Raw genomic sequence first — 12,308 nt, 5'->3', positions numbered from 1 at the left:
GCTTCATCCTCTTTGGCTTCTTAGTTTTGTTGTTCATTTTTTTTTTCTTTTTTTTCTCCAGTTTTGGTTCCCAGTTTTTTAGTTTTGTTACTTAGTTTTCCAGTTTTGTTGCTCTGTTTTTTTTTGTATTCCTTAGATTTTTTACTTTAATTGCTTAGTTTTTTAAGTTTGGTCCTCAGTTTTTAGTTTCTTTAAATTTTTTTTGTTTTGTTCTTTAGTTTCTCGGTTTTATTCCTCAATTTTTTTTTGTTTTGCACTTTCCCTTTCCCTGACACAAACACACCATATGGGCAGGTGTTACATGGCTGCTTTCTCATTGGCCGGCTGCTGTGGGTGAAAGACGAACATGCTAACATGTACTTGTAACTAACTAGATGTCAAGGTTGTATATCATTTATGTATATCAGTGTGTATCATAAAGTTAAGGCAATTCTGATATAGGTTTATAGTGTTGCTGTTTGTCTGTTAAATAGTTTTATAAGTGTTAACTGTGTGTGTGTGTGTGTGTGTGTGTGTGTGTGTGTGGGTGTGTGTGTGTGTGTGTGTTTGCGCAGTGTGGAGCAGGTGCAGGTGATGTGGAGTAAAGGTTCCGGTGGCAGGATGACGGTGGCCGAGCTGCTGCTCTCTTCCTTTCTCCTACAAGCACTTACCGAAGGTACGTACACACTCACACATGCGAATACAAACACCTAAGCTCATGGTGTAGTCGCACTAACTCAGTTCGACTCTCCTTGTCCATTTTCATTCATCCTCGTCCTCTTGAGCTCCTGTCTTTTATTTGTCCTGGCGATGTCTCATTACCTGTCTGCTTTTCCACCTGTCGTCCTCTCATCCTGTCTCACCCGCTCAATCAAGATTTCCCACCAGCCTGTCACTCTTCCCCCTTCTGCTAGATCAACAGCCAGTACTCTTGCTGTGTGTGTTTGTGTGTGTGCGTACATTAGACATCCCAAGTCATGTTGTGCCGAGTTATCAACACCATGCCACCACAAATTCATAACATGCTGAATGATGGTCTGATGCTCCTGTTTTCTCCACTTGTCTTCCCCAAATTTACCTCTCTCTCTCTTTCGCTCTCTCGCTCTCTCTCTGTCTGAGCTAATAGCTGTGTCTGATCCTATTGGAGAACCGGGTTCATGGTTATTATCACTAAGTGATTGTTGAGGGCTTTGTGGCCCCACGAAGAAAACGAGGGAAAATTAGAGACGTCCTGTTCGCTGCATGCCTGAACACAGGCATGATTGCCTGTAAAGCATAATGACTTTGCATCAGAGAGAGAGACAGAGAGAGGTGGTGGAGGTGAAGATAGTAAAAAAAATGAAGGGCTTGTAGATAGAGAGAGAACGAGGGATGAAAAGTATGGAAAGGAGACCACAAATGAGGAGAAAAAAAACAGGAGATGAAGAATGAGAAAGCAAGCCTGTGAAAACAAATACAGTAAGAAGAAAAAAGACAAGTGTGTAAATATGTTGATAAAAGGAAAAAAAATAAGGAAAACTGAAAAAAAAATGGAGTATGGAGTATGGAGTTCTGGAAAATAAAAGAGGAGAATATAGAAAAGAAAGAAGTCGTACTGGCCTAAAAATAAGAGTGTGGAAGAGGCAGAGTGGAAAAATGTGAGTGACAAGACAAAGACAAATGAAGGGAAAAGAAAAGAGGGAGGGAAAGAATGAGGGATGGAGACAAATATATCAAAAGAGAGACAAAAACAGAAATGAGAAGAAACGAGATAAAGGATGCAAAAAGAACATTAGAAGGATTGAAAGGGAATGGATACAAACAAGAGATGGAGGTGGCATGAAAGAATAACAGAGATCAAATAGAAGCCTGAGGCAGAATTAGAGAGAGAGAGAAAGAGAATGATATAATGAGAATAAGACAGAACCGAAGAGGTAGAGAAAGAAAGAATGAAAGATTCTTGAGAAGTGAGGGAGGAAGAAAGTGAGGAAGAATGAGAGATCATTAGCAAAATAATTGGTATGGAAAGAATGAAAAAGAAAGAAAAAAAAGAAGTAGAGAGAGAGAGAGAGAGAGAGAGAGAAAACAGGAAAGAAAAAAATAAAAGCTTTAAGGGAAGTGGTGTGAGACTGAATTAGCCCGTCTTCATGAGCTGCTTAATATGAAGTGATGACTCGATGAAGGGATGGAGAGATACAGAGGAGGAGAGAAACAGGGATGGAGAGATGTGATTAAGGACGAGAGCTCTCGACTGCCTCTCGTATTCACTTAAGTCCAGTTAAAAGCCTCAGAGGAGCTATATCTGCCCAATAGCATGAGCAGCAGTCACAGCTTCACATGTTGTATTTATTAATTATCATTAATTATCATTGATTTGCATCAATTAGCATATACGCAGAACAGAATAGTGCAGTAAAAGCAGCGTAATGTTTTTGTCTAGGACGCTAATTGCTAATTAGTCAAAAGAAACATGCAATTAAATATTTCTTGTTAGCATGCTTACTGTAAGTGTGGAGAGATGCCTTCAGTTCATTCCCACCCTTAACCCCTTCCCCCCCCCCACACACACACACTCTCCATATTTAAAAGTGTTCATGTTAGCCAGCTAGCTAACCTAACAGGATTTCTGAGACGTTTAACATTAACATTAAACTTTATTACTAATGCTAAGCTAGCAAGGTTAGATAAGGTAAATTGACAGGGTTTATTTTTGAGAGGATTTTAAATTGTATTTCTAAATGTTTATAAACTCTATTACAACAATTAGCTAGGTAATTACGCTAAACGTAAGCTTATTTCTAAATAAACGTGATGTTTTTTTTAAATACACCTTTCAAGTCACAAGTATAATTGTTTATCAACTTCATTATTAATAATAGCTAAATAGCTAAAAGTCATTTGTGAGCATTTATAGCTTTAGCTAGGCTATGGTAGTTGAATGTGCTCAGCTAACGTACTGTGGTTTAAACTACTGTTTTTAATCTAGTGAGCTAACGTGAGCCACTCTGGCATAAACTGTGTTCATATTCATAATCAGTCACAGTGGTAGCTAGGTAGCTACCTGGCTAAAAGAAGCTAATTTACCACACGTTCTAAGAAGACTTGTATTTATTTAATTATTAAACTAAATGTTAAGAATTTAATTACTGGAGCAGTAACAGCATGCTTTTAATGCAGTTAATTACATTTATACCCTGTCCTTTTTAAAAATCTGTTTATGATCTTTACTGCTAATATGAGCTTGACGTTATTTTCAACTTGTATACAATAGCAGGATTGCTAAAAGGAGGATATACGTACACACATACGTACTTTCTGCGCACGCACACACATACAAACTCTTCACGCACATTCACCTCTGAGATTCTCAGTGTAACCGGAAGGCATTTCAGTTTATAAGGAAGTCATTTCAGTGTAGACGGACTTTTCGCTTCATTCTCCCTGAATGGTAGTACTGGTTTGTAAACAGCCTGCTGTTGGACAGTTTAGAAGACGGAGTAGGACAGTATAATGATCATCACTGCACAATCACATGGCGTATTCAGAACTGTCCACATAACGTCTGAATATTGCAGCGGCAGAAAACGCAGGTGATGATTTGCAAAAAGAAAATTGAAGCACGGAATCTGTGGCTAATATGTCGGATCCTACAACAGAAGTAAATACTGTTTTGTCAAATGTGTTTCTCGCCTTCGCTAATATGAACAATAACTAACTTATCGGAATCCCCGGGACTCTGAATCGGAAATTCAAACATTGTTCCGACCCTCCATACCACCCACTTTTGTGGTGATAAATTAATCACTCGTTGTCTTCTAAACAGTCCATTAATGGTCTATTTAAGAAACGCTATTAATTAGGGAGAATAAGATTCATATATTGAAATTACTACTCCCTACTCCCTGCGCAGGAAATGTCTGATAAGGGAACTTCACTCTACGAAAATTCCACCATTCAGAACACCATGCAACGTCACTGGGGACAGTGGTGGCTCAGTGTGTTAAGGCTCTGAGTTATGGATCGGAAGATCGGATGTATGAAAGTATGTATGTTTGTGTGCGGAAAGTATGTATATGTGTGTGTGTGTGTGTGTGCGGAAAGTATGTGTGTGTGTGTGTGCGTGTGCGGAAAGTATGTATGTGCGTGTGCGGAAAGTATGTGTGTGTGCTGGTGTGTGTGTGTGTGTGTGTGTGTGTGCGGAAAGTATGTATGTGCGTGTGCGGAAAGTATGTGTGTGTGCGTGTGTGTGTGTGTGTGTGTGTGTGTGTGTGTGCGAAAAGTATGTACAGTGGAACCTCGGATTACGAGCATATTTCATTCAGGGAGCGGGCTCTTATTCCAAAACACTCGTAAATCAAAGCACATGTCTCCATAAGAAATAATGTAAATTAAAATTATTCGTTCCACAGCCCAAAAAAATAAATACATAAAAATAATTTACACAAAATATAAAGTAAAAATAAAACAAATTAACCTGCATGTTACCTAAAAATAAATCCCGACCAATAAGTGTTTCCATTTATGCCCACAGGCGCTGTGTGTGTGTTTTTTTTTTTCTCTCCTGCGCTGCTGAGTGTGTGTTATGTGTGTGCGCGAGCGTAATTTGACATCGTGCTGGTTGTGTGTGAGTAAAGCACCCCCTCTCTGTTTCACACACACACACACACACACACACACACACACACACACACATTAAAGGCGAGAGAGAGTGTATATGTGTGTGTGTGTATGTATGTGTGTGTGTGTGGTCATAAAGCTTTATCATGAGATTAATAGTCAGAATATGTAGAGACATGCTTTAGAGATGCATGCTGGTGACCCCATGTCATGATGAAAACACACACACTCACATACCTAGTCTCACACACGCGCACACCCACACGCACACACTTATATTGATTAGCGAGTTGAAGTTAATGGGCTGGCATCTCACGGGTCTTTATTCGTGGCATGTCAGATCGATTCAGGGTTCTCTTCTGGAGCTTTTTATCAGATGTCTTCCAAATACAGATGCTCCCGTGCTCTTTTTTTTTTTTTTTTTGTGTGTGTGTGTGTGTGTGTGTACTGTCTGCTGTCTGCTTTGTTAATTTCTGTCCCTTTTCTCCCATAGCTTTTAACCAACCTCCACGGTTCCAGAACTACTTCTTCCAGTCGTATCTGCTCATTTACGAGAACACCCCAGTGGGTAAGTCATGCATGCACACATGCGCACACACACACACATCCACACAAACACACATTGCTCAGTCGTACAACTATAGCAATCCAAGTCACTTGAAGTTTTCCCATCCAGTATCAAGCTCATTTTACTAAATTATTATTACTTTTAGCCACATTATTTGTTCAAATTTTATTTGCGAACATTAGATAGATATATTACTTTGTTTGATGATTTTTCGTTTGGTCATGAGCATGCACTACGTCATGGACACTGTAAGATAATAAGACTTGCTTTTTGCAAAAAACAACGACAAAAGTGACAGCAAAACTTATTTCACTCATGAATTCTGTCTATAATTAATTCACGTCAGGTTGTTACGAGGAACACTGGCATTTTTCACACATCTGTAACACTTCATTATCAGTTATTGAGACGATGCACATGAAATAGATCACAGGTGTGATAAACATGAATGAGGTGGATTATTTACTCCATCTTTAGCCTTTAAAAAGGAACCAAAAACCGTCTAAAGAGCAGTCATTATTAAAAATGAACTTTTTTTGGTCACTTTTCGACATTCAGGTGGGTCTCCAATGTGTGTGCCAAAAAAAAGGACAAAAACAATGCCTACTTTTTGTATTTTTCCTATTCTTGTATTAGCTTGAGTTTAAACAAGACGATTAGATTTCTATTGTGACCTCATAAAAGAATTAGCTCATTTACGTAGAAACTGAAACGCAGAGTTCAGAGGAGGAGTAAAAGTGAAACAAAGGAGGTTTTGTGGAGGAGGACACTTGTGTTAAGTCATTAAAGACAAAGTAAAATATGGGACCTTTAAGTATACATCGGATCAAAGTGGAAATTACACACAAATAGATATATACTCAACTGGCTGTGACATAGGGCTGAAGTTCACTGTATCTGTAGTGAAGAAGCTTGTGTAAAGGTGTGTATGTGAGTGTGTGTTGTGTCCCACAAATGGCAGGTGTCTGTAAATAAACATTTTGCCCAGAGGGATGTCCAATAATTGGTCAAAGTGTGTGTGTGTGTGTATGTGTGTGTGTGTGCAGGATGACTGACAGAGTTACATGTGCTGGAGAGCTTGTCAGCAGTCGAATCACACTCCAGATCTCGCTCTCCTCTCTTCATTCTCCGCATCCTTCTTCACGTCTTTCCGAACTCTCCCACCTGCTCTAATACCCCTCTCTCTCTTACACACTCACCCACACACACATATCACCTGCTCTGTTTCCCTCTCGTCCCTCGCTTGTACTCTTATCTCACACCAGCCCTTCGTGTCCTCTCCATTTTTTATTACATTCCTCCCAGCGCCTCCTCATTCCTACAAGAGATTAACTATTAGCGCAGAACCTTAGCAAGATGGCAGGATCATAGCATGGGCGCATCTCCGTTAGTACAACCTGGGTGTCGTTGTTGCCATGGTTTCACTGGTAGTTCCTGATTAGCAGGACGTCTGCGCAAACGGCGACATGTTCATTTATTTATTTATTTATACCTATTAATTCTAGAGTAAAATGCAACTATATAAAAAGTGCGAGGAACACTTGCACTGTTCTTTTTTGGGTAAATCAAACACTTTATGCCCGTAGCAGCAGAGCGATTATCACCAGCTGGCTCCAAAATTAATTTGTTGCGTCGCTGCCAGTGTGAACACAGGGGTTAGTGTGAATGATTAATATGAACTGTTAGCACTGAACCTTTTCCTATATCCTGTATATCTTTTTAATTATTACATTTTTAAAGCAGTTATTTAGTTTCAAAGGTGCTAACACTGATACCACAAATATTCCAGCATGCCATAAGAAGACGTGATAGTGAGATGTGTAACAAACATCAGTAAAAAAATGGAAGGTAAGGCAATTTGGAAACGACAATTAGCCTAATGTGCATTTCTTTGGACTGCGGGAGGAAACCCCGGAGAACCTGAAGGACCAAACACAGAGAGAACCCCCTGCATGCAAAATCCCTCCTGGAGTCAAACTCAGGATTCTGGAGGTGTAAGGTGACAGTGCCAACCACTAAGGTTGCAAGAACAACAAACATAATAAATAGATTCTCCGCCATAGCCCTGGCCGGAGACTAGCAACTCCCCACAGCAAGGAAAGGTGATCTTACTCTCTTGTATTGTCTGTGCATCTGTGCTTTCCGTAATTAGCAAATTATAAGTAATTACAGCCTTTTAAAATGATTACAATGCCCTAGAGTTTGTGGGCAGAGACCACAAGGTTTTAAACAGCGTAAAAAGAGGCAGGGAAAAAAAATGGGTGCTTAAGAATCCTTAAAAATGCTTAAGAATCCCCGAATTTAAGATTTTTGCTACGAATTGCTACCAATCAAGAACAAAACAAAAAAGCCTGTCTGACACTCTCAGATGTCATTAGCTACAAATTTTGTTACAAAACGAATTTGAATTTTAAACGCTAAGGTGAAATATTGCGACGCTACATAAAGACACAGAAAAGAATTTTGAACGGTAATGCTCTGGATACCGACAGTTACTTCTTGATAGCTTTATGATGCCGTACAAGTATATACAGACACCTACTATAACCAGTGAAAAGACTGTTAGAATCTTGGAAGTGTTGCAGTAGCTCACTAAAGTTAATATAAGCAAATGCTTTAGGTCTCTCCACGTTTCTGTAGCCCCTTGACCACCTACAATTCACCATGGAAGGCCAAATAAAATGTTATGAAAACATATGAGAATCTACTGCAACAAAAAGTTGTAGCTTCTTTATAGATTTTGACTAAGCATGTCTTACAGTAGCTCATACAGGGAAACTACGAATCAGTTTAAATCACCAAGATACGGCCTCGATCTTGTTATCTCGTATGACTATCCAAGGCTCATCTTTAGCCTGATTTGGGAATTTGTCGTGATTTGGAGAAAAAAAAAGTGGAAACTTAGGGTATCATACTATCTTGCATTCTAAAAGGAGCCTAATGTCACGTTCTCCTAGGTGTTGGACTGTGGGCTGAGGTGTGGCAAGGCATAGACGCAGAGGGGGATGAGGTGTAACAACGAAAGTCTTTGAAGATAACAAACCAAATAACCAAAACATGAACAAAGGAAGTTGGCTATACCTTGTAGCATACTATAAACAGAACCAATAATCAACTAATATACAGTACAGACAAGGGATATGAACCAGACAAGTAAGCTAGCTAGCTAGTAGCTAAACAGAGTTGCTAAACAGGCTAGTAGCCAGAGACCCAAGGAATAAACAGACTAGGTACACAGCAGACTAGGTATGAAACAGACTAAGAACTCTAAAGGTTAGTGGCTAAACAGGTTAGTACCTAAACAGACTATGATCTAAACAGACTCGAAGACTAGACAGACTAAGATCTAAGCAGGTTAGTAGTGCACTGATTAGTATTTATACAGACTAAGAACTAAACATGCAAAGGAGGTTACTCACACATGAGGGTAAACACAAAAGGCACAGAGACAAAGAAACATAAACTAATTCAAGACAGATATAAACTTAAAGCTCCAGAAACCAAAAGGCCAACTATAATTAAACAAACTAAAACAAAACATAACCAGAGAAACAAAACCCACTTAACAGAATTAACATTAATGCTCGACCCAGTTTCCCAGAACAACCAGCTATTTATAACGGGAGTAATGAGCTACCTCGTTCAGGTGAGCACCAGCATCATCTGACCAAGGTGCCTTCTGGGAAACTGAGTCTACCAACAAAAACTACGAACACAAACTGTGCCCTTTAGTGGGCAGCCCTCACAGTACCCCCCCTTAAAAATGCTCCTCCGGAGCGCTAACGGAGGTGCTGGCTACCCTTCCCTAGGTCCCGGGTCGTTCCACCTGACTGCGACGCCGATGAGCAGCCTGCACCCAAAGCTGGGTGGCGGAGGCGACAATGGCTCGTCCTCGGGGCTGAGCGGCGTCATCGCCAGGTGGCGGAGGCAGCAGCGGGTCGGTGCCGTAGGCCGGGCAGCTGAGGCAGCGCCGGATTGATGGTCTAGGCTGGGCGTTGGAGGCAGCGCTGTGTCGTTCTTGCAGTCTCCCTCCAAGTCGGGCGCCCGATGCAGCACTGTGATGTCCTCGCGCTGGGCGGCCGATGCAGTACTGCTCCTCCTTCGACACTGGGTGACAACAGAAGCACGCTCTTGTTTCGCCCTTGAGGTCAGGCAGTGGAGGTTCGTTGTCCTCCCTCGAGGCCGCTGGCGAACTGGAGCCTCCCTCGAGGCCCGCTGGCGAACTGGAGCCTCCCTCGAGGCGCGCTGGCGAACTAAAGCCTCCCTCGAGGCGCGCTGGCAAACTGGAGCTTCCAGTTCAGTCCCCTGTTTTGACGTGGGGCAAGCTGATTATCCCCTGTCAGCTTGCCCCGGCGTTAAGGTCACAGTCCCCCAAAAAAATTCTCTCCTGGAGGAGCCCCTCTGCTATGCCTTTTGTAAGGTCGAGCATTCTGTCACGTTCTCTTAGGTATTGGACTGTGGGCTGAGGTGTGGCACGGCATAGACACAGAGGGGGATGAGGTGTAATCAACAAATACACAGACATATACTGACAAGGGATTACACACACTAATATACAGTACAGACAAGGGATACGAACCAGACAAGACAATCACCTGCATCACCTGACTGAGGTGCCTTCTGGGAAACTGAGTCTACCAACAAAAACTCTGAACACAAACAGTGCCCTCTAGTGCACAACCCTCACACCTAATGGAAACCTAAGGCCAACTCTTTCCTGCAGAGAAGAAATGAGAAGAAGAAGCCTTTCTGATGCTAGATTTCACACTCCTCGTTCCTCAAGGTGTGCGATTCCTATTGCAAGGACACCGAAACATTTCTGGAGTAGCAGCAGTGTCAACCGTAATCGTAAATTATATACAGTGTATCGCAAAAGTAATTACTAATACCAAATGAGTTTATGTAAGTCTGTAAACTTTTGACAATCAGGTGACCTGTGTCTGTGCTCTGATTGGCCACTACAAATCAGCATTGTTTTAATGCTTCTGACCGTCTGTGATTGGACAGTTTTCTGCTCTACTCTCTGTTTTTCACTTCCAACGTTAACTACACGACTACGAGTGTCAGTGCCGCTCAGCAGCTAGATAACGGTAGCGTACGTGTTGGCGACTTCAAGTGTCAGTTTTTGCTAAGCTAAGCAGTGGTGATTAGTTGGTTTAACACTGGTTTAACCCCATCCCTACAAAAAATACATTCATTAATAAATTCACGGTTTAATAAAAGCTTAAATCCCCTGATCAGTTTTTTTATGGTGATGGAAAAAAAGTAGAACTTGTTGGTTAAAATACTACATCATATTAAAATAATATCAATATAGTGTAACGTCTTCGACTTCTATACTGAACTCGCACTTCCATCAAGGTTAATTTGCAATTTCTTCCTACGTCTCTCTCCGTTCCATTCTTATGTTCCTCTTTCTTTAACGCCCCGTCCCCTCCATCCTTTTCTCTCTCCTCTTTTCTGTCTCACCGTGCGTTTCATCAGTTTAAGGATGACTCCAGTGATTGACAAGGCAATTTGAGAGTGTCAGCTTTTTCTTCACCTTGCCCGGTGTTGTCATGAAGCCCGAATTAAAAAAGATATATCGAAGTTAGCTGACTCTCTGAGCCATAAATCCTCCACTCGCTTTTAACGTGTGAATGCAGAAACGCTGTCACCTTTACCTGAAGTGTGTGTTTGCAGTGTGGATATACAGTATCCTCACTAGGTATTTTTTTTAATATAAGGTCAAAAGATCGTATCTTTTTTTTACTCTACAATTTTCAGGATTCTCCAGTTGAGTGAAAATGCTGTGAGAATAGAAACGGTGTGATTTAGTAGATTTGGGACTCCTAGGCTAATGATGCTTAGCCCAAAGAACGAACGTTTCTTAAGTATAATTTGTAGGGAAAATCAGGTTGGACAGGCTTAACTTTTTGATGAGACAAAGTTAACCGTTGTATCTTTCCACAAATTGTTGTAAACATGCACACTGCAAAAAATAATATCTTAGCAAGTGAAATTAAATCAAGTTATTTACACTTTCTTGAAATAACATAATCAAACAAACCAAATATAACATTATTAAAGTTATTTCTAGTCAAAGTTCACTGAAAAATTTAAGCAAAAATGTATCCTTTGAATTTGTCTTCTTCCAAGAAATAAAGTTTTAAAACTTGCCAAATTATCTGCCAATAAATTTTCCGAATTATCTGCCAATTTTGTTTAAAAACAATGTGTTAAATTTGCCTAGAAATAACATTAATAATCTTATATATGGTTGCAGATAAATTGCAGATATTTACACCTGCTAAGATTTCTCTTTTTGCAGTACACGTGATCCCATTTCAGTTCACGTAAATTATTATAAATTATCACGTAATTATTATGAAAGATGACAAAATATACCATTTATTGGAGATGTTGCTTTTAAAAGTTTGATAATGGATTTAATTTTTTTTTTTTGTATTTCAGATTTTGCACTAAACACCAAATTCATACAAACACACACACACACACACACATCCTTTGTCCTTTCTGCCCTGGTTGACTTAGAGCCTTCAGCCATGTCTGATTAGATGACGGTGATGGCTTGTTTTGGTAGTGTGTGTGTGTGTGTGTGTGTGTGTGTGTGTGTGTGGGTGTCATCGGACACTACCAATTTGTCAGCATTATGGTTTATTAGTGTCGCAGATGTCCTCGCACAGTAGGACTACCAGAACATCCGCTGTGTGACAACACACTGAATAAGCCACCCTCACAAGTGTGTGTGCGCACTAGTGTTATTGCATGTTTCCGTATGAAGGTACTGTATATGCTTACGTGGAATGTGTTTTGTATAATTGTGCATGTGAGGTTTAAGGATATGACATTTAAAACAGCAATAGCAGGAATAGCACACATTAGGGTGTGTCTTTAAAGGAAAATAATCAACACAATGCCTTATCGTTCTTGTACCTTATATAAAAATGTAGGAACTCTGGAACACAAAATTCCCACATTATGAAACCTAAAAAAAAAAAACCTTGAACAATTATACAGCAGATTTTGTAGTCCAGTTTGATAATAAGCTTAAATAGATTACTTTTACAATTCGACTCGATCTACAAGGGGTGTTCAAGTCAAACCAGGACTTTTGATTGTGAATAACAGAGCACATTCATCCCTTTCCTATCCCTAATCCCTT

At 40.3% G+C, this 12,308-nt stretch overlaps 1 protein-coding gene across 1 annotated transcript in view; it reads left to right on the top strand.

The window, feature by feature from the left end:
- Positions 1-12,308, top strand: part of cdh23 (cadherin-related 23) — a 253,324-nt gene that overhangs the window by 26,671 nt on the left and 214,345 nt on the right. Inside the window, exons 2-3 of the mRNA XM_053501261.1 lie at positions 555-655; positions 5,069-5,143. Of these exons, the coding sequence (XP_053357236.1) occupies positions 574-655; positions 5,069-5,143 (157 nt within the window). The 5' untranslated portion in view covers positions 555-573. The remainder of the gene's footprint in view (positions 1-554; positions 656-5,068; positions 5,144-12,308) is intronic.

This window comes from Clarias gariepinus, chromosome 8, assembly GCF_024256425.1.
Source record: "Clarias gariepinus isolate MV-2021 ecotype Netherlands chromosome 8, CGAR_prim_01v2, whole genome shotgun sequence".
Classification (NCBI taxonomy): domain Eukaryota; kingdom Metazoa; phylum Chordata; class Actinopteri; order Siluriformes; family Clariidae; genus Clarias; species Clarias gariepinus.
This window is presented reverse-complemented; position numbering and strand designations above follow the sequence as displayed.